The 17,922-nt window shown below is 54.0% G+C and overlaps 7 protein-coding genes across 7 annotated transcripts; 4 read left to right on the top strand and 3 right to left on the bottom strand.

The window, feature by feature from the left end:
• Nucleotides 1-1,836: 1,836 nt before the first annotated feature.
• On the top strand, nt 1,837-4,112 carry M406DRAFT_336270 (uncharacterized protein; the record flags this gene model as incomplete). The annotated part of the gene is made up of 2 exons (XM_040921132.1): nt 1,837-2,115; nt 2,439-4,112. The coding sequence occupies 2 exons, from the start codon at nt 1,837-1,839 to the stop codon at nt 4,110-4,112; spliced, it is 1,953 nt and encodes a 650-aa protein (XP_040781611.1).
• A 1,197-nt stretch (nt 4,113-5,309) lies between these two features.
• Nucleotides 5,310-6,258, top strand: M406DRAFT_336269 (NAD(P)-binding protein; the record flags this gene model as incomplete). The annotated part of the gene is made up of 2 exons (XM_040921131.1): nt 5,310-5,416; nt 5,502-6,258. 2 exons carry the CDS (start codon nt 5,310-5,312, stop codon nt 6,256-6,258), a joined length of 864 nt encoding a protein of 287 aa, XP_040781610.1.
• A 926-nt stretch (nt 6,259-7,184) lies between these two features.
• M406DRAFT_35329 (uncharacterized protein) lies at nt 7,185-8,591 on the bottom strand (the record flags this gene model as incomplete). Its single annotated transcript, XM_040922756.1, has 2 exons — nt 7,185-8,313; nt 8,482-8,591. The coding sequence occupies 2 exons, from the start codon at nt 8,589-8,591 to the stop codon at nt 7,185-7,187; spliced, it is 1,239 nt and encodes a 412-aa protein (XP_040781609.1).
• A 786-nt stretch (nt 8,592-9,377) lies between these two features.
• M406DRAFT_244789 (uncharacterized protein) lies at nt 9,378-9,872 on the top strand (the record flags this gene model as incomplete). Its single annotated transcript, XM_040916282.1, has 2 exons — nt 9,378-9,545; nt 9,600-9,872. The coding sequence occupies 2 exons, from the start codon at nt 9,378-9,380 to the stop codon at nt 9,870-9,872; spliced, it is 441 nt and encodes a 146-aa protein (XP_040781608.1).
• Nucleotides 9,873-12,174: 2,302 nt separating this feature from the next.
• Nucleotides 12,175-15,166, top strand: M406DRAFT_59576 (uncharacterized protein; the record flags this gene model as incomplete). The annotated part of the gene is made up of 3 exons (XM_040924641.1): nt 12,175-12,276; nt 12,342-14,963; nt 15,065-15,166. 3 exons carry the CDS (start codon nt 12,175-12,177, stop codon nt 15,164-15,166), a joined length of 2,826 nt encoding a protein of 941 aa, XP_040781607.1.
• A 68-nt stretch (nt 15,167-15,234) lies between these two features.
• M406DRAFT_354513 (uncharacterized protein) lies at nt 15,235-15,956 on the bottom strand. The gene has a single exon (XM_040922937.1). It carries the CDS (start codon nt 15,862-15,864, stop codon nt 15,610-15,612), a length of 255 nt encoding a protein of 84 aa, XP_040781606.1. The 5' UTR covers nt 15,865-15,956; the 3' UTR covers nt 15,235-15,609.
• A 989-nt stretch (nt 15,957-16,945) lies between these two features.
• On the bottom strand, nt 16,946-17,922 carry M406DRAFT_285371 (Nitroreductase; the record flags this gene model as incomplete). The annotated part of the gene is made up of 2 exons (XM_040918612.1): nt 17,506-17,922; nt 16,946-17,263 (listed from the first exon to the last, which is right to left on the bottom strand). The coding sequence occupies exons 1-2, from the start codon at nt 17,797-17,799 to the stop codon at nt 16,946-16,948; spliced, it is 612 nt and encodes a 203-aa protein (XP_040781605.1). The 5' UTR covers nt 17,800-17,922.

Raw genomic sequence — 17,922 nt, 5'->3', positions numbered from 1 at the left:
CATTCGGGTTGGGATGGAGTGGTCGCGCACCAGGCTTGAGGGTCCGGTAGAAGAAGGCTGCCAGGTTAGGGTAGACGTGCAGGTCGGGCTCAGAAACTTCGTCGAGACTTTTTGTTGCTCCATTGTCAGTCACTCGGACTTCCACAACACCAAGCACAACGCCACGGGGTGAACTCACTTGACGCCGAATATCCAAGAGTAAAGCTTGAAGCCAGGGACACGGAAGTAGTAGGGGATGTCCACCTCGTTAAACTTTCCCCACAGCCTAGACAATGCCTTGAGCGGTAGCGTGGACATCACCTGGACCTGCCATGGCCCATCAGGTCGTATTCTTGGGCGCTTTTTTGACCTGGCTGCTGGCTGTTGCCCTTCCTCTTGCTGTTCCTTCTCCCTCGTATAGACCTTGTAGCCTTGAACTAGTCCCAGGAATCCTATGCCGACTCCGACGGGGATGAAGTACCACTCAGTCCGAGACCTGCCTAATGCCATCCGCAATCGTGACGAAAACCTGGGGCGGTACTGAGACTGCTGGGAGTAGAATCGACGGCCGCCGCTGCCTTGGGGAGTCAGCTGCTGTTGGCCGGCGGCCTGAGGGGAGAAAGGCTGTCTCGGCCTTCCTGTCTGGAAGAGTGCCTGTCGCTGTAGACAGGTTGGACAGCGGCGGGCGGTTGGGGACTCATCGAGCAGCGCACTTCGCACGAGGCCGCTGCCAAGCCTGGACATGGAAGCCATCATGCGCTCAGGATAGAGCTGGGGCTCGCGGAGATGGGGAATCGGCCGTGTACTTGTTGGGAAATTTTCCCTTGTGATAGAGTCTTATCGATATCGGCTGGTCAAGAGACCCATCGACCCATCGTATGATCCAGGGGTTGTTAATGCGTTGAGGACCGATTGTTCCGATTTTGCCGGAACGCGTACTCTGAAATTCAAAAGGATACTTTGTACACATAGATGGACAGCACGTGTGAAGGAGGTTTTCAAGACTGTGTATTGTATTTGTATGTACTATGGTAGTAGCTTGGCACCTTGGTCAAGTAGTCCCGGCAGGGTGGAACGGTTAGTTGGTATGACGTCTTTGGCAGAGCAATGGGATTTTACTATGTACACAAGTGACTGACCAATTGCCAAGCTTGGGCTCAGCATGTCCGGCCAGACCTTAAGGACCTGGCAACCGGGACACAAAGAGGCAGGAGGCTGGGAAAAAAGGGTGTGTGGTAATTGAAGGAAGCTAATCTGTGATATATTGGAGAGAATGGCAAGATTGGATAATCCCACGGAGTTCATCCATTGTAAAGAGCCAATTCAACTGGTTTCAATCCCAGGCACGGTATGAGGAGGCTTAGGGGCAGGGTCTTCTTGACTGGGTAGTATTACATAGCAAGTACTGTACAGTACCTTTGAGTACGTAATTACCGGTCGGTTCCTGACCCTGACCCGCCTGCGTTCCCGGACCCCCACCCCTGTACCAAACACCATAGCTAAGAGAGCCCTGGAATTCTAGCTTACCTGGCCTGATCGCCGTGGCAGGCACTGCCGCTGCTGAATAGCGCCTTGTTTCCTCCATACATTATTCACTGTGTAACATTTGGGGGTTGTGTCTTTGTTTTCTGAACGCCCTCCAAAGCACATGTTGTAAACATGGAACCAGTTGTGTGCACTTAACACCCATCAGGTCTCAACCAGATCTCCTCTTTCTCGTCTAACACTCTCCACCACCCTCACAATAATACAAAAAGAAGGAGGGAATTGAAGCTGTCCCTCGCCCACCAGAGCATATGCAACGTCATCTCAGCTTGCTGCAACCCTTGAAATCGTGCACCTTCACTCTGCTCTGCCATGGCTGACGAGACGGGGTCCTCGTCAGCAGCTCCTCCTTCCCCCCCTCCTCAAGAGGAGCTCTCTGTCAACATTTCCATCGTCTCGCCCTCTCCAAGCGTAGACGAGGCCCTCAGATTCCCCGGTCTTCCGGCCTCAACGACCGTTGCAGAGCTCAAGGAGAAGATCCGAGATGTCTTGGAGTCAAAGCCGACAAACGAGCAGCAGCGTTTGATACACCAGGGGAAACTGCTGGCTAGGGAGCAAGACACCCTTCTTCAAATGCTGGGCGAGCAGCGTGTGAGTAGTCTTGGCCCGTCTCGTCCTCCTCTCGGGCCTCTTACTGACGTGCATTGCCGTGATAGATCCACGATACCAACCAGTTCGTCATACACCTGGTTCTCCGTGAAGTCCAGAACCATGGCGCCTCCCCAGGCGCCTCCCCAGGCGCCTCCACCGCGCCTCCTAGTCAGGATACATCGCTCCCTCGCCCTCCTCAACAGCCCTTCTCGCCTCCCAATGTCCAAGGCGGGCCCCAATATCGCCGCCCGCCAATGCTGTGGCCCCCAGGGATGCACCAGGACGCAATCAACCCAGCGAGATACGCTTTGAACCACCACCAGCCGCACCCACATCAGCAGCAACAGAGGATTCAGCACTACATGAACCAGGTGCAGCAACGGATGGGTATGACTCCTCCAGATCAGGCGAGAGGCGGCCAGGCGGCCAGCATCCCGCCTCCTCAAGGAGGCGCTGCTGTCACTCCGAACGGTGACGTTTACCGCATCACGACGCAGACCTCGGCACTCTGGGGTCCCGATGGCCAGCTCCAGGGTATCGCTCGACCAAGTTCACAGCCGGCCAACGCGGGCGCGTCAGGCCCAGACCTTCCCCTCACATCAACTGACGTGGGAAACATCTTCAGAGCTGCTGATGCTACCCAGGCGACGGCGAGGATGACCGATGCCATGCAAAGAAGTGCACATGGTGCCGCGATGGCACACCTGAACCAGCTGCACCTGAATGGCCAACTACCGCCCATTCAGACACCAGGCGTCACTGTGCCCTGGAGACCCGCCTCTGCGGCCCCGGCCCCCAACAGCAGGACAGCGACACCTGAGACCACGAGAACGCAGAGCCACGACAGCTTGTCGGCACAATCAAACAGACTGCCGACTCCGAGCCTGCCCGAGGTTTACATCGTCAACTCCCCCCAGGGACCACGGGCACTTCTCATGAACACTTCTGCAGAGCTGTACTACACACCTTCTCCACGTACCTATCATGTTCCCACCATCACGACGGCCATGTTTCCTCCGACGTGGTTCTCGCCGCTGCCACGCGTCGCCTCGGGACCCCAACAGGCCCAAGCTCCTACCCAGTCCCATCCTGGTGGTTCGGCACCAGCCCAGCAGCAGGCTGCTGCCCAGCAGGCACCGCAACAAGGCAACATACGCGTCAATACCTACCAAGGACCTGCCGCCGCACAGCAACCAGCAGGCCAGCCACAGATACGAGTCCAGCCGCTAGCCCCAGGTGCTGCACACATGCACCCGGCCAATCCCGAAGGTAATCTGGCTGCGGCCTTGCTTGCCGCGCTGTGGCCTCACGTCTGGCTGCTGATCAGGCTGGCGGTGTTTGTGTGGTGGTTCACATCAGCAAACACCAGCTGGACGCGCTGGTTTATCATCATGTCCCTAGCGACAGCCGTGTTTCTCGTCAATACGGGACTCTTCAACGGGTTGGCAAATGAGCTGTTCCAGCCTGTACGGCAGCATCTCGAGGGTTTGATCCCATTTGCGGGTCCCGAGAGGAGGAGGAACAACGCACCGCCGGCTCATGAGGGCGGCGAAAACAACAACAGAAACAATCCCAACCCACAGGCTGGACAGCATCAGGGTGAGCCAGACCCCGCGCAGGCTGCTGCTCGATTGGTGGAGCAGCGAAGGGAACAGAACGCGAACTGGCTGCTTGACCAGATACGCCGGATCGAGAGAGCCAGCCTTCTACTTCTGGCCAGCATCCTACCAGGAGTTGCTGAGCGGCACATTGCGCGGCTCGAGGCTGAGGCACGCGCGGAGCGGGAGCGGCAGGAGGCAGCTGAGCGAGCTGAACAGGAACGCCGCGAAGAGGAGGAGCGTACGGCTGCTGAAGCGGCTTCTGCTTCGGCGGCCACGGGCCAGGAGGAAGAGAGCGCTGCTGGAGATGCGGATGGAGCTCAGCAGGACGGCAATGTCCCACCGAGCGGGACTAGTGGAGAACAGCAGCAGCAGCCTGAGCCTGTTGCCGCGTCTTGAGCTGGTTACTTTTTTCCTCTCCAAAGCCGGCAAGAGCACAAGTGAGACGAAAAGGCGATTTGTTGATAAAAATGTATTACTATTGTCTTGGGCATTGAAGAGCACGTGCAAAGGAAACGGGAGAGATATCCATTGCGCACAAATCGCATATTAAAGCACGGAGTATGAGGGCAAAAACAGCGTGTTGTCAGATACCAATTCATAAATGAGAAAGTCTGGCCGATGGGGTCTCATAAGATGTCGCGGCCATGCGACGATGAATCCAGCCTGGCCTTTACGTTCAGGGCATGAGAGTGCATGGATCCCAAACAACACATCGGGAATCTCATGAGCATTGTCTTCGATCGTCTGGAAGATGATGGCACTGGAAAGCTACGGCCTGGCGTGTTTCTTTTCATCATCCATCGGACGTAGTGTTTTCTGCTGTCCTGCCACTTGAGCTGAATCTTAGATCTCCGTCTCTCTCGCGAGGTAATGGATGGCCGACGTATACTTGGTCAACCTCTATGGTCATATCATTGACGCGTAAAGTCTGCCAGTCCACCTACGTCCTGGTCAGGTTATGATTTCTCTCTACTTGGGTTGAGCATAATACAAGATACCGTGATTTGTATGTGGTGAAGTCAAGACACAGAGACGCCCACGAGCTCCACCAAACACAGCACCAACAAGAGACGATGAGTGAGAGGACTTGGAAATATATAAATATAAATAAAAACAAAACCCCAATTGCAACACGCATCTTCTCTGAACGCCACCAGACATGGCGTCTAAAGAGAGGTTACAGTAACTAGTATCCTTTCGTAGCGGATCGACCGAGCCTCGGCTTTTTGTTCCCTCCCCGCAAATCGTCACGGCTGGTGCTCCACCCCCAGTCCGGGGAAGCTTGTATGTAGTCTTCCGGACCGTCTTCTTTTCTTCTCTCTCACACTCTGAAGATCTGTTCTTCCTCTTCATCTTCATCTACGAGTTTCTTAGATATATTTCTACACCATCATCAGCTTATAGCAAGGACAGCACGAACAACAGCTTGATTTCCATCTATCGCCATCTCTAGTAAGTCCCTCGATTTGTCGTGTCAAAGTTCTCCCCTCAAACTGAGATATAATGAGATTATGAGATTGACCAAAAACACGGAATAGATCTACAATTTTTATTTGAGGCTAGGATACAGTTGCATAGACCATAAACTGCAACATGGAGGACCACAAGATCGAGGACTTTCCCTCCCTCTTCAGCCTCAAGGGCAAAGTCGCTGTCGTCACTGGAGGCTCGCGAGGACTCGGCCTGACAGCAGCCTCAGCGTAAGTTATCATCAAGCTTATAAACCCCGACACACAAGAATGAACCCAAATCAACCAACATACTCCCCTATTAACAAACAAACAGCCTCCTCCAAGCAGGCTGCACCAAAGTCTTCATCTCCTCCCGCAAAGTCAAAGCCTGCGAGGCCGCCGTCGCCACCTTAAACGCCCTCCCCAACCTCCCCCAAGGCAGCCAGGCCATCTCCGTCCCCGCTGACAGTGCGACCGAGGCCGGCGTGAAAGCCCTGGTCGACGGCGTGCGCAGCCACACAGACCACGTCGACATCCTCCTGGCCAACGCCGGCGCCACGTGGGGCGAGGCCTTCGACACGCACCCCGACGCCGCCATCGCCAAGGTCTTTGACCTCAACATGCGCGCCGTCTTCAACACGGTGCGCCTGTTTGCGCCGCTGCTCCAGGCGCGCGCCTCGATCGCGGATCCCAGCCGCGTGGTGATCACGGCGTCGGTCGCCGGGCTGGGCGTCGGCACGCTGGGGAAGCAGGCCACGTTTGGGTACTCGGCCAGCAAGGCCGGCGTGATTCATCTGGGGCGGAACCTGGCTGTCGAGCTGGGGCCGCGCCATATTACCGTGAATAGTATCTGTCCGGGCTTCTTCCCAACCAAGATGAGCACGGTGTTGCTGGAGCTGAGCGGGGGCCAGAAGAAGTTTGAGGACTCGAACCCTATGCGGAGGCTTGGGAAGCCTGAGGATATTGCGGGTGTGGTAGTGTATCTGTGTAGCAGGGCGGGAAGCCATGTGAATGGGGAGGCGGTGGCTATAGATGGTGGTGCGATGTGGACCAGGGGGGAATTGTCGGCTGCTGGGGACTCGCACCTGTAGAAGGAGGAAGGAAGACAGAGAGGGAGGAGAAGAGAAAGCTGCTGTATGTGTGTATATCGTGGATAGACCACAGTTGGTATACATCAGCAAATCAGAGCGTGTGTGCGTGTATGCGTGTGTGTGTGTTGCGAGAGAAACCACCAGGGAATATGCATGTCCTTCATTTCTAATCCGAGAGGAAATAAAGATGGAAAGACCTCAATATGCTCTTGGAGGCTCTGGCTTAGTACCTGTAAAAATGAGGCATCTATCTGTGTGCCGAGCCCGGATCACATCTCATCTATCCGCAAATGCCTTCAATGCTCCACCAATGTGCAACCCAAAGATCAAAACCTTGCATGCCTTTTACAGCGAACGCAGGTCATTTCTATCATCTCCCAGGCCATTACCCGAGGCCTAAACTTTTCTCCGATGCCGACTGGAAACAAGGCCGGTCCAAAACAGAAGAAAAAGAAAAGAAGAACCCCCTCAGAAACGCAAAACTCCTAAACTCTCCAAGTCACCAAGGGCGCATAATGCGCTGCTCAACCAAGAAGTAGCGGGCCCCTGAACCGACAGGTGAACGGATTCGTGTCGCATAAATTCCTTCGTGGGTAACTTCGAGGGTATGTCGTTCGCCAACATCAGCTCGACAAAGACAACATCCTGCACAATTCTGCCCTGTCATGGCCATAAGTTGTTCCAGGCGGCAACAAGTTGTCGCATCGGGCTCTGATGTGCGTTCGGTGATCAAGTTATTTTTTTCTTCTCTCCTTTCCTTTAATGAAGATGCAGGTGGTGAGCAACCTGGGCCATAAAAAAGTTAATCGAGCTGGTCGTCTCTTCATCAACACCTTTTTCTGGCTTTCGGTTCCAACAATGACATGCAGGAGCGTTTCGCCGCTCTTGTTGGTCAGGCTGTGGGGGGTTCATCTGGATCCACAGACTCAGACAGCAGGCTTGCGAGCCACCCAGAAGGTGGCGTAGTAGATGGTCTGCAGCATGGACTGCTGGTCCTGGATGTACGGAGCCTTGATATTGGACTCGACCTTCTCGACAACGAAGCCGACGCCCTTGACGAGGGCCATCACCTCGTCAGCAGACAGCTCGAAACTGCCCGGATCCGCAATCCCCGACGAGTTGTTGGCGTCATGCTCGCCATCGCCGTCGTCGTCGTGACCGTGATTTCCAGGAGCGTTGTTCTCAAAGTGCCACAGGAGAGGGCCGATGTTGATGAGAACGCCGCCGGGCTTGAGACAGCTGTAGATGGTCTCGAGGTAGCGGATCAGGTTGGGCGCCGTGTCAAGGAAGAAGACACAGGCCACAGCGTCGTAGGTGTCGTTGTGCTCTGCATCACTATACAGACACAAGAAATCCGCCGCGCACATGGACATGGAGCCGACATCCTGGGCTGCCGACATCGCCGTGGCAGGGTGTATATCGGGGATCTTGTAGCCCTGCAGGTGGCGCTCGCGGGTGCTGTGGTTGGAGAAGGTGTGAACCCACGGGTAGATTGTGTGCTGGCCAGCGGACTGGACAAAGTTGAGGATGTAGGAGGAGGCAATGAGCTGGTGATAGGAGATCTCGTTGCCCTCGGCATCGCAGCCACTGAGGGTCAGATCGAAGACGAGGCGGGCCAGGCCGGCGCCTGGGACGAGGACCTTGAGGTGCTCAACCTCAGGCTTGCTCGCGCGCTCGGCGGCCAGGGCTTGCTTGATGGGACCGTAGCTGGCCTCACGCTCCTCGGCACCCTCAGCAGACCAGTCACGGTAGAACTGACGAAGGGTGCTCCTCGCCTTGTCGATGTCGCCGTACTTAGCGACGCCAGCCCACTGCTCGGGCATCTGGAAGTCACCCTCCCCGTTGGACTCGTAGACCTGGAAGCTCCGCATTCCGTGCTTGGCGATGTTCCGGGCAAGCTCGGCATTGGAGTCAATAGCCGCGTCGACCTTGTCCAGGGTCTCGAGATAGTTGAAAGGGGGAGCGGCGAGCATCTTCCAGTGAGCCTCGGGCAGGGCGTAAAAAGACTGTCGGCGCAGATGGGTGCAGTTGAAGTGGGCAACCTTTCCGTACTGCCTGTAGGGGCTGTCAGTAATATTCTCTGAGAGAGGGAGAGAGGTGAAGTCTATGCAGTATGGGAAATGCCCATTCTGAAGAGGCATGTAGAGCTTCGGCTCAACAAAGATGGCATAACAGTAAATTGAATGCAGGGATAGCAGATGCATTCGGATGTGTATAACTGACATGAAAGAGTCAAGAGCACAGAACATGACTCTGGCCTCCTCTGGGTCATCAACAGTCTTGTCAATGCCCTGCCAGGCATTCTCATCTGTGGACTCCTGCTGAGTTGCCATTCTGTCTGTACTTCAGAGGGCACAAGTTTTTTGTTCTGCTGAGTGGGTTGTCAATGTTGTGCTGTTGAGACCGAGACTCAAGGAGCTTGTTCTCAGAGATCAGGATTGTCTGTGGGATGGTGAGATTCTGCTTGGTGATTCTCACGTCAACAGCTATGTGGGTGTGATGATGTTGAGATTTCTCGGAAATGCTCTCTCGTGATAACTCCGGACTTGATCACCAAGGGTGCTTGATCATGAAATGTTGAGATGCATACTGAAGAGTAAAGTTGTAGATGTAAAGAAGAGAAGGAACACAAGAATACAAATCTTGGGAGATTAGCAATGTTATTTGTTATTCAAAAAGCAAGTCAAACGACATCGTGGACAGGTGGGATTTATATTGTGGACTAGCGGGGCTTATATCGTTTGTTGTTTTCCATGGCGGAGGTTGAAGGTCGATTTGTTGGAGTAGGGCTTGCTGCAGTTTCGGAGGGTTTGACCAGCAATGCCTGCCCAGGCTAAGGCCTAGTCGAGTTTGCTGCATGGCAGACAAGGTGGGTGGGCCCAACCCAGGCCCTAGCACAAGCTGCACAGCATCCACTGTAATCCTTCGGCAGCCCACTGTAAGCTTAACTGCTACAGCAGCAGACCTGCCTAGGCTCACAATACTGCAGTTAAGAGAGCTCCAGGGTGCACGAAGCAAGAGTAACTTTGTCCAGTGATCCGTCAGCCGCTCACCCCATCCATCATCAGACCTGGGGAAGCTTGCTACACTTGCCTGGATCCGTAAACATGGCGAACACGATGCAAACGTTTCAGCTCTCCTTCCCCCTTCCGAGGTCACTCGACACCCGGATCTACATCCATCTGACCGTCCAGGCGAAGTCCATTATGCTCTTCCTGACGACCGCATCGGCAGACGAGATGTCTAGCCCGCCGACCATGGGCTCTTTTGTCTACTCGTTGCCTGACGTGAGTCCTGTTCATGCCCTCAGCCGAGTCGCTGTGCTGACCTCGTCTCGCTAGAAATTCAATCCAAGTCAGCCTCTCTCGACGCCCCTCTTCAGCGTTGAGTCCTCGCTGGAGTTCACCTCCCGCCTGGCCCGGCTCCTCGCGAAGAGGGCCCAGCTCCCTGTATACGTGGGCAGCTCGGTGAGTCTCGCAGGCGCAGGGCTCGGCGGGACTGTAGAGGAAGAGATGGAGGCTTTTAAGACGGTTGTCGAGGTCGTCACTGAGAAACTGCAGACGTCACAGGGCATCACGAATGGAGTGTCTGGGATATCCATCAGCGATTCATGAAGGGCCGTGGTTTGCGATGTCTTGGTTGCTTGCCTGCTAGCTGCACTATTGGGCAGGTGCTGGCCAGTGCAGGTCATATTTTCTGACACCAGAGGCTCAACTCGATTCTGGTCATTGGCGGGCGGGAGGGCGGGCTCTGAGCCAGTGTGACCTCCCCCTTCCCCCGCGGGAACGCCAGCCGCGAAAGGTATTCACCGTATCACTTCTGAACCACCAAGCCAGGGGTGCCAGTGCAGGTGGCCGCGTCACACAGGGCGTGCACACCGCAGGCTTCAGAAGATTTTGACGACGTGAGCCCGACCGGAGCAGAAGCTAGGTCGAGCAATGGATTGGATTAGCAGGCACTCGCAGTGAGTCTAGCCTATGGAAATGTTGAGCATGTCTGAAATCAGGACAACCGGATACGATGTTGCTGTCAAATTTCGCTGCAACAAGCTTTCCCCCTCAGGTCACAGCACAGTGCCGATCCCTTGCAGACTGCTGGTGTCAGTAATCCTTCGGGCGCAAACGCCCTGTGTCAAAACAAGCTAACATGCTACCTTGGGCCCCCCGTTGCGAAGGTTCTCATGAGTGAACGGCCACTGGAGAAAAACTTGAACACTTTGAGAAAAGATAGTCTGGCCTCATCAGGGAACGGTCAGTGACCATTCAGCAACTGAGCCTGTTCGACACTTCCCGAGGCGACTGGTAGACCACACGAGTTGGGTGACCCAACCATTGTTCTCATTGAAGAAGCCCAAGCCCCTCGACCAAGTCGTACAGCAAGATTGTAATGCTAGGTCTCGTGTGTACGGCCCACAACATGAAGCACGGGGTCACCGCAGGAGTCAAGCAGACTTCTAATAATTTAGTTGGGAAGAGCAAAGCATCGGGAACAAAGTTGGCATAGGCAATGTGCAGCAGCCGTTGAACACATGCTACTATCCAACTACGTCAGAGCAGGGGTTCGATAATCATATCGACAAGAGACTTGTGACCTGGGGCTTTTCTCCGCCTCCAGCTTTTCTGCTGATATCTGGGAAGCTCGAGTCTAAGTGCCAACAGTATTGCGACTGTGACGGCGCTCGGTGCATATGTCAAGGGAGGCTTGTTAATGCCACCTGTTCTAGTCCATGGACATCTAAAGTCTTTGAGTATTCAAGAGAGAGACGAAGGTCCAAAATTACCGTTTGGTGCTGTCACGCTGGCGATGCGGCGCTCTCCTTGTGATTTCCAGAGCATTACCGCAGTTTGCAGGTCAGGAGGTCTCACTGAAACTCGGGTGTTTGTACCCACCCTCATGACCTTCGTCTGGTCTTGAGAAGTAAAAACAAGAGTAAAAGAAAGGAAACAGGAAAGGCTACTTTTGGTACGCGGCTCGAGTCTGACGCATTGCTTCTACTGATTTCTGATAATCACCTTATCACGCCGGCTGAACGGTCACCTGCAGCTGAGAAGAAGGTGGAAGGGTGCCAGCAGGTGAAGTCGCTTGGTCAGAAATAAAGAGGGACCCACTTAAGCTACTCCCATAGCCATGAAAGCTCAGTTTAAGTGTCCTGACTAAAGCAAGGTCTAACAGGAGGCGAGAAGGGAAGAGAGGATGAAAAAATCAGACACACGGGCAGTGGTACAACGTCAGGGCTACCACGCCTCAAGAGTTGAGGACTTGGGGCGGCTCTGGCCCCCATCTCACACTGTCACAATTTTTTTTAAATTTTTTTTTTAAATCTTTTATGTCAATGTAGGCCAAGGTGCAAATTTTATGCGCTGTACTGAGTTTCACAAGATTGATTCGACTTGTTCAGCTTTGGATTATCCTTTTCTATTATTCTATTTTCTGTTCGTCTTTTTCTTCTTCTTGCTTTTCGTTCTTCCTTCTCTTTTATTTTTGGAGGGGGGCTTGTTTTCGCCCTGGTCCTTTTCCCCACATTGTTTCCTGGCTGGTAACGGCGCCTGGTGTTCTTGGAGAGGGGTTGCAATCTTTTGGAGCCCGTGCCCCTGCCAAACACCCCACCAATCCCTCTACCCTCTTACCACAGCTCAGAAACACCCACCCGCCCGCTCACTCTACTCACTCTTTATACAAGCCTGCCCAGCCGCTAAGCTTGCAACCTTCTTCCCAACCGGCGATCTCTTGCACAAACCGCTCCCAACCCTCTTCCTCTTTTCCCTCCTTCCTATTCTCTCCTCGACCAGACTGAATTGAATCCCACCAGAGCAAGCCTCTCCGACACTTGGCTATATCTTTCTTGATCCTCCTCGGGCCTGTTGTGGAGGTGGTGCGCCCTGTTGCACTTCCACGAATCCGCATCCGTCCTCTGTCATGGCGTGGCAACCCTCGCCCGAGTCTCTCCAGACTCTGGCCGTCTATCTCAAGGACTCTCTCAGCGGCTTCGACAAGGCAGCTCAGAAGAAGGCCGAGCTGGTATGGCCACGTCCACATGCGTCTCTCCGTTCCGAAACAGGCGTTGCTAACTTCTTTTCCGTCAGATGCTGTCACAAGCCAAAACCTCACCAGACTTCAACAACTACCTAGCCTACCTCTTCTCCAGCGCCGAACCGCCCTCGGGCCTCCAGTTCTCCGCGCAAGATTATGGCCTTGTTCGGTCCGCCGCGGCGATCATGCTGAAAAACAATGTCAAGTTCAATTTCAAGCAGATCCCCGAGGCCTCGCTGGGTCTGATCAAGATGGCCGTTCCTCTCGGCATACAAGACAAGTCTCCCCAGATTCGAAGCTACGCCGGAAATATTGCAACAGAGCTCATCAGCCGCGTGGGGATATACTCGTGGCCCGAGTTCCTCCCGGAGCTTCTCAAGATGATCGGGAATGAGACCGGTCAGGTGTCTCCGGAGGGCCAGGAGGGCGCAATGGCGGCCATGGCCAAGATCTGCGAGGACAACTTCAAGATATTGCAGCGCGAGCAGAACGGCCAGAGGCCACTCAACTATCTCCTGCCCAAGTTCATCCAGGCGACCAAGAGCAGCCTGCCAAAAGTGCGCGCCCAGGCTCTGACTGCCATCAACGTCTTCACGCCGCGCAAGACCCAGGCCATGCTCACCTGCATAGACGACCTCCTCCAGGCTCTCTTCACCTTGGCCAACGACGCCGACGAGGATGTTCGACGCCAGGTTTGCCGCTGCTTCGTGCAACTGGTTGACACGAGGCCCGACAAGCTGACACCCCACATCGCTGGCCTGGTGGATTATATCATCACACAGCAGAAGAGTGAGGATGAAGAGCTTGCGTGCGAGGCGGCCGAGTTCTGGCTCACAGTCGGCGAGCATGAAAACCTGTGGCAGGCTCTGAACCCGTACATTCAAAAGATCATCCCCGTCCTCCTGGAGTCGATGGTCTACGGCGGCGAGGATATTGCTCTGCTGGGTGGTGCGTCGGACGACGAGGAAGAGGAGGACCGCGTGGAGGATATCAAGCCTCAGTTCGCGCAAAACAAGTCGGCGCGCAAACTCGCCGCGCATCATTCGGCGGATGCCGCTGAGAACGGCAACGCGTACCAGAAGCTTGCCAGCATGGACAACGACCTGGAAGAGGGTGAAATTGACGAGATTGACGATGAGTTTGGTGACGAGAATCCGGATGAGAAATGGACTCTGCGAAAATGCTCTGCGGCCGCGTTGGACGTCTTTGCGCGCGATTTCAAGGACCCCGTCTTCGAGTGTATCCTCCCGTATTTGACGACAAATCTGAAGCACGAGGAGTGGCCGCGTCGAGAGGCTGCTGTCCTCGCCCTCGGTGCTGTCGCAGAGGGCTGCATCACGGTTGTGACGCCTCACCTGCCGGAGCTGGTTTCGTACCTCATCTCCCTCTTAAACGACCCAGAGCCCATTGTTAGACAGATCACATGCTGGACGCTCGGCCGCTACTCGTCGTGGGCTGCCAACCTGAAAGACCCACAACAATTACAGGCGTATTTTGTGCCGATGATGGAGGGCATCCTGCACAAGATGCTCGACAAGAACAAGAAGGTCCAGGAGGCTGGTGCGTCGGCCATGGCGAACCTCGAGGAAAAGGCCGGAAAGGTCCTAGAGCCATACACCGGGCCGATCGTTCAGCAGTACATCCGCTGTTTCGCCAAGTACAAGGACAAGAACATGTACATTCTCTACGACTGTGTTCAGACGCTTGCCGAGAATGTCGGGCCTGTTTTGTCGCTGCCAGAGCATTCGAGCCAGCTGATGCCCGCCCTGATCGACCGATGGCAGAAGGTTGCCGATGAGTCGCGCGAGGTATTCCCGCTGCTTGAGTGCTTGTCTTACGTCGCCATGGCGATGAGAGATGCCTTTGCTCCCTACGCGCACCCTATCTTCAGGCGCTGTGTCACCATCATCCACCAGAATCTCGAGCAGACCTTGGCGGCCAAGACCAACCACAACTACGATCAACCCGACAAGGACTTCCTCGTTACAAGTCTCGACCTCTTGAGCGCCATTATCCAGTGTCTTGAGGATGACAAGGCCCAGGCTCTTGTCAAGGACGCAGACCCAGCTTTTTTTGAGCTCTTGAATTTGTGTATGGAGGACCCAGCGGATGAAGTCCGACAGTCAGCGTACGCTCTTCTTGGCGATTGCGCCAAGTATGTTTTCCCACAACTGCAGAACCACCTATCATCGATATTCCCCATCCTGCTCAGGCAGCTCGACTTTGATAATGTAGTCGACGAAGACATCGAGGGCTGTTTCAGTGTAGTCAACAACGCCTGTTGGAGCGCTGGAGAGGTCGCCATCCAGAATGGAAAGAGTACGGCGCCGTACGTGAACGACCTGATGGAGCGTTTCGTGCAGATCATGGTCAATCCGACTGTGCCCGTCAGCGTGACAGAGAATGCCGCCATCGCCCTTGGCCGCTTGGGCCTGCAGAACGCAGACATCTTGGGGCCTCACCTGTCGACATTTGCCGACGAGTTCCTGAGTGCCATGACCGAGCTGGACTCTACAGACGAGAAAGCGAGCGCTCTGAAGGGGTTCACGATGATTGTCGGCCAAAACCCGCAGGCGATGGAGAAGAGCATGTTATCGTACTTCCAGTGCATAGCGCAGTACGACACGAGGTTGCCGAGCGATATCAATCGCGAATTACATGATCTTTTCCAGAAGGTAAGTGAAAGATGAACACCCTTCCCCCCCCCCCCCCAGCGCCTAACAAACAATTCTTCTTTCTCTTTCTCCCCGAAATAGCACTAACCCATGTTGTATAGATCATCGATGTCTATCGGCAAATGATTCCTCAGTTCGATCAATTCCTCAACCAACTACCTGCTGCGGATCGCGAGGCTCTGAAAAGCAGCTACACCATGTAGGGAGAGGGCACTATTCCCGGACTCGTCACGACAAAAGATGAAAACTTAAACTTTAAGTGACTCGGATCAAAAGCACGTACTCCGAGTAACATCGCCGGTTCACCAACGGTGCAGCCTTATGAAGGGGATGACTCACGCGGCTTGTCAGCACATCTTGTGTGCGTTGACAAGGATGCGGGCGCCACTGCGAGTGGTCCCTGGGCCATATGTGCCATGCCAAAGGATAAAGTCATGGAGCCAGATTGTTTTACACACGGATCGATACGAGTTGGGAGTTTTGGGGGGCGTAGTGGGCAAATAACGTCGACAAGCAACGTGAGCGCAAGGGATGTGATGTGTGCCATGTCATCGCCAGGGACATATGAAGTATGGCCAGAACTGAATGAACGACAGCGGAGAAAAAGCACAGCAACTTGTCATTTGAAATGATCACAAGGGCATACTTAACCCCTCCAGGTTTCTGTCTCCCTTGTCAGGTGGGTTCTCGGAACCAACTGTTCGCTCGCGGGTGGAAACTTCGACCCCGAGAGAGACCAGTACGCAGCAGAAGGGGGCCAGATGTCCACAAGAGAGAGGACTGCGTGTGAGAGAATGCAACATTCATCCCATAATGATGATTGCGTCTCTGACACCGGGGGGGGAAACGCAGCCACAACACTTTTAGATAGTCGTAGATAGATACCGATGATACACATCATCACTCGCGATTTGCTTTTTTCCTTCTTCTCTCTTCTTCATTTTCCTTTTCTGAAACGGAGCAAATACAAAAAAATATAAAAAGTTTATCTTGGAACAAACAGGTAGCATTTACACACAATTGTGAGGGACAGCAGTCGTGGAATCAGGCCATTGACATGAGATGTCCTCATGACCAAGCACTTAGTATGTAGTTAGCTAGCATGCATGGTATATACCCTAATTAGTAGTGGTACCTGAATACAAATCGTATACCGAACTAAAATAAGCATTTCTCTTGCCAGTGCCCAATAACCTTGTTCTCTCTGGGGGAGCAACGATACTTACACAAAGCCCCCTCCCCCCCCTCTCCCGCGGTCCCTCCCATGTCTGCCCCCAATAAGCATCCCCAAACCACAAGAGTCATTCTCACCCGAGATTTGTGCCCCCCACCCCCCACCCACACTTCTTTCTGACCTAGATACACATACACCACTGTATGCATAAACATCAAATCACAAAAGCAAAATAAAAAGCTGACCCAAGAGGGGTGGCGGTGTTGTCTTACATACTCGCCTCGGCCCGTGGCTGACTGACAGGTCCTCCCCATTCAGCCTTACACGTCAGTGCCGCAGGGGCAAGGTGCGTCTGATTGGGGAGGAGCAACAGGCGGATATTATTTTACTTAAGCATGGAACGTCATACTGCATTGCATCCCCGACGTCGAGTTTGGAAGAAGAGAAAAAAAAAAAAAAAAAAAAAAAAAAAAGGAAATATTGCTCCTTCTTTTCGGTGTCTTGGCTCTTTTTCCTTTCATATTGTTTGATATTTCTTTGGTATATATATATATATGATGGTTGTTTGAAAGCGCTCCACCCAATGCAAGTTCAGCCAGCCAGTCCTATCCAGCCCACTGGCTGCCACGCCATAGCAAACGGCGACGGCGTCAAGAGTCTAGTGTCTGTATACATAGCTTCTATCCCCCGGCCTCTCTCTTTCTCTATATCAGAAAAAAGAAACAAAGAGTTCTAACGAAGGCGAGCAATCTTGTTCATAATCTCTCCCTTTGCCTTCCTACATTACTTCCATCCGTATCTTTTTCACTTAAGCACCGAAGCTCTTGTACTTCTGCTCCAGGGGCAGGAAGTCCTTGGGCCCAGCCTCACCGGTGCGCCCACCAAAGACCAGCTGGGCAGACAGCTTCCAGTCGGCGGGGACGTTCCACTCGGCGGCGACGCGCTGGTCGATCAAGGGGTTGTAGTGCTGCAGGTTGGCGCCGAGGCCCTCGGCCTCGAGAGCGGTCCAGGTGGCCCACTGGAGCATGGCGTCGGTGTGGCCGGCCCAGACGGGGAAGCGGTCGGCGTAGATGGCGAAGCGCTCCTGCATGGCGTTGACGACGGCTTGGTCTTCGTAGAAGAGAACCTGTTTGGATGATTGGAGAGGTTAGGTTTTGACATTGTGATGAGATAAAGGAAGGGGAAGAGGAAGGGGAGGGAGGGAAGGGGGTGAGAAAGAGAGAGAGAGAGTAAGAGAGAGTAAGAGAGAGTAAGAGAGAGTAAGAGAGAGTAAGAGAGAGTAAGAGAGAGTAAGAGAGAGTAAGAGAGAGTAAGAGAGAGTAAGAGAGAGTAAGAGAGAGTAAGAGAGTGAGAGGAATGAGGACGTACAGTGCCAGCAGCACCCTTGAACAGGGCCATCTTCTTGGCAGTGCCTTCCCACTGGTCCTCAGGAACAATAGCCTTGAGGATCTCGGTGGCGAAATCCCACAGCTTCTCGTGCTCGGCGCCAAAGAGAACGACAACACGGTTGGACTGGGAGTTGAAGGAGGAAGGGACCTGGTCGAGGAGGTCCTTGACGATCTCCTGGACGCGGGCGGGGGTGATGGTCAGGTCCTTGGACAGCGGGTAGTAGGACCGGCGCTGCTTGGCGAGGTCGATGATAGTCTGGGCGTTGGCAGCCATCTTGTTTTGTGTGGTGGTGGTTGAGTAGGGGAGATGGTGATTATTGATAATGGGAGTGGTGGCTCTGAGTTGTCGAGGAAGTATGGTAGTAGGGGCAAGTCTTGAGGTGGACAAGAAGATGTT

The sequence above is a fragment of the Cryphonectria parasitica genome, assembly GCF_011745365.1.
Source record: "Cryphonectria parasitica EP155 unplaced genomic scaffold M406scaffold_1, whole genome shotgun sequence".
Lineage (NCBI taxonomy): Eukaryota > Fungi > Ascomycota > Sordariomycetes > Diaporthales > Cryphonectriaceae > Cryphonectria > Cryphonectria parasitica.
This window is presented reverse-complemented; position numbering and strand designations above follow the sequence as displayed.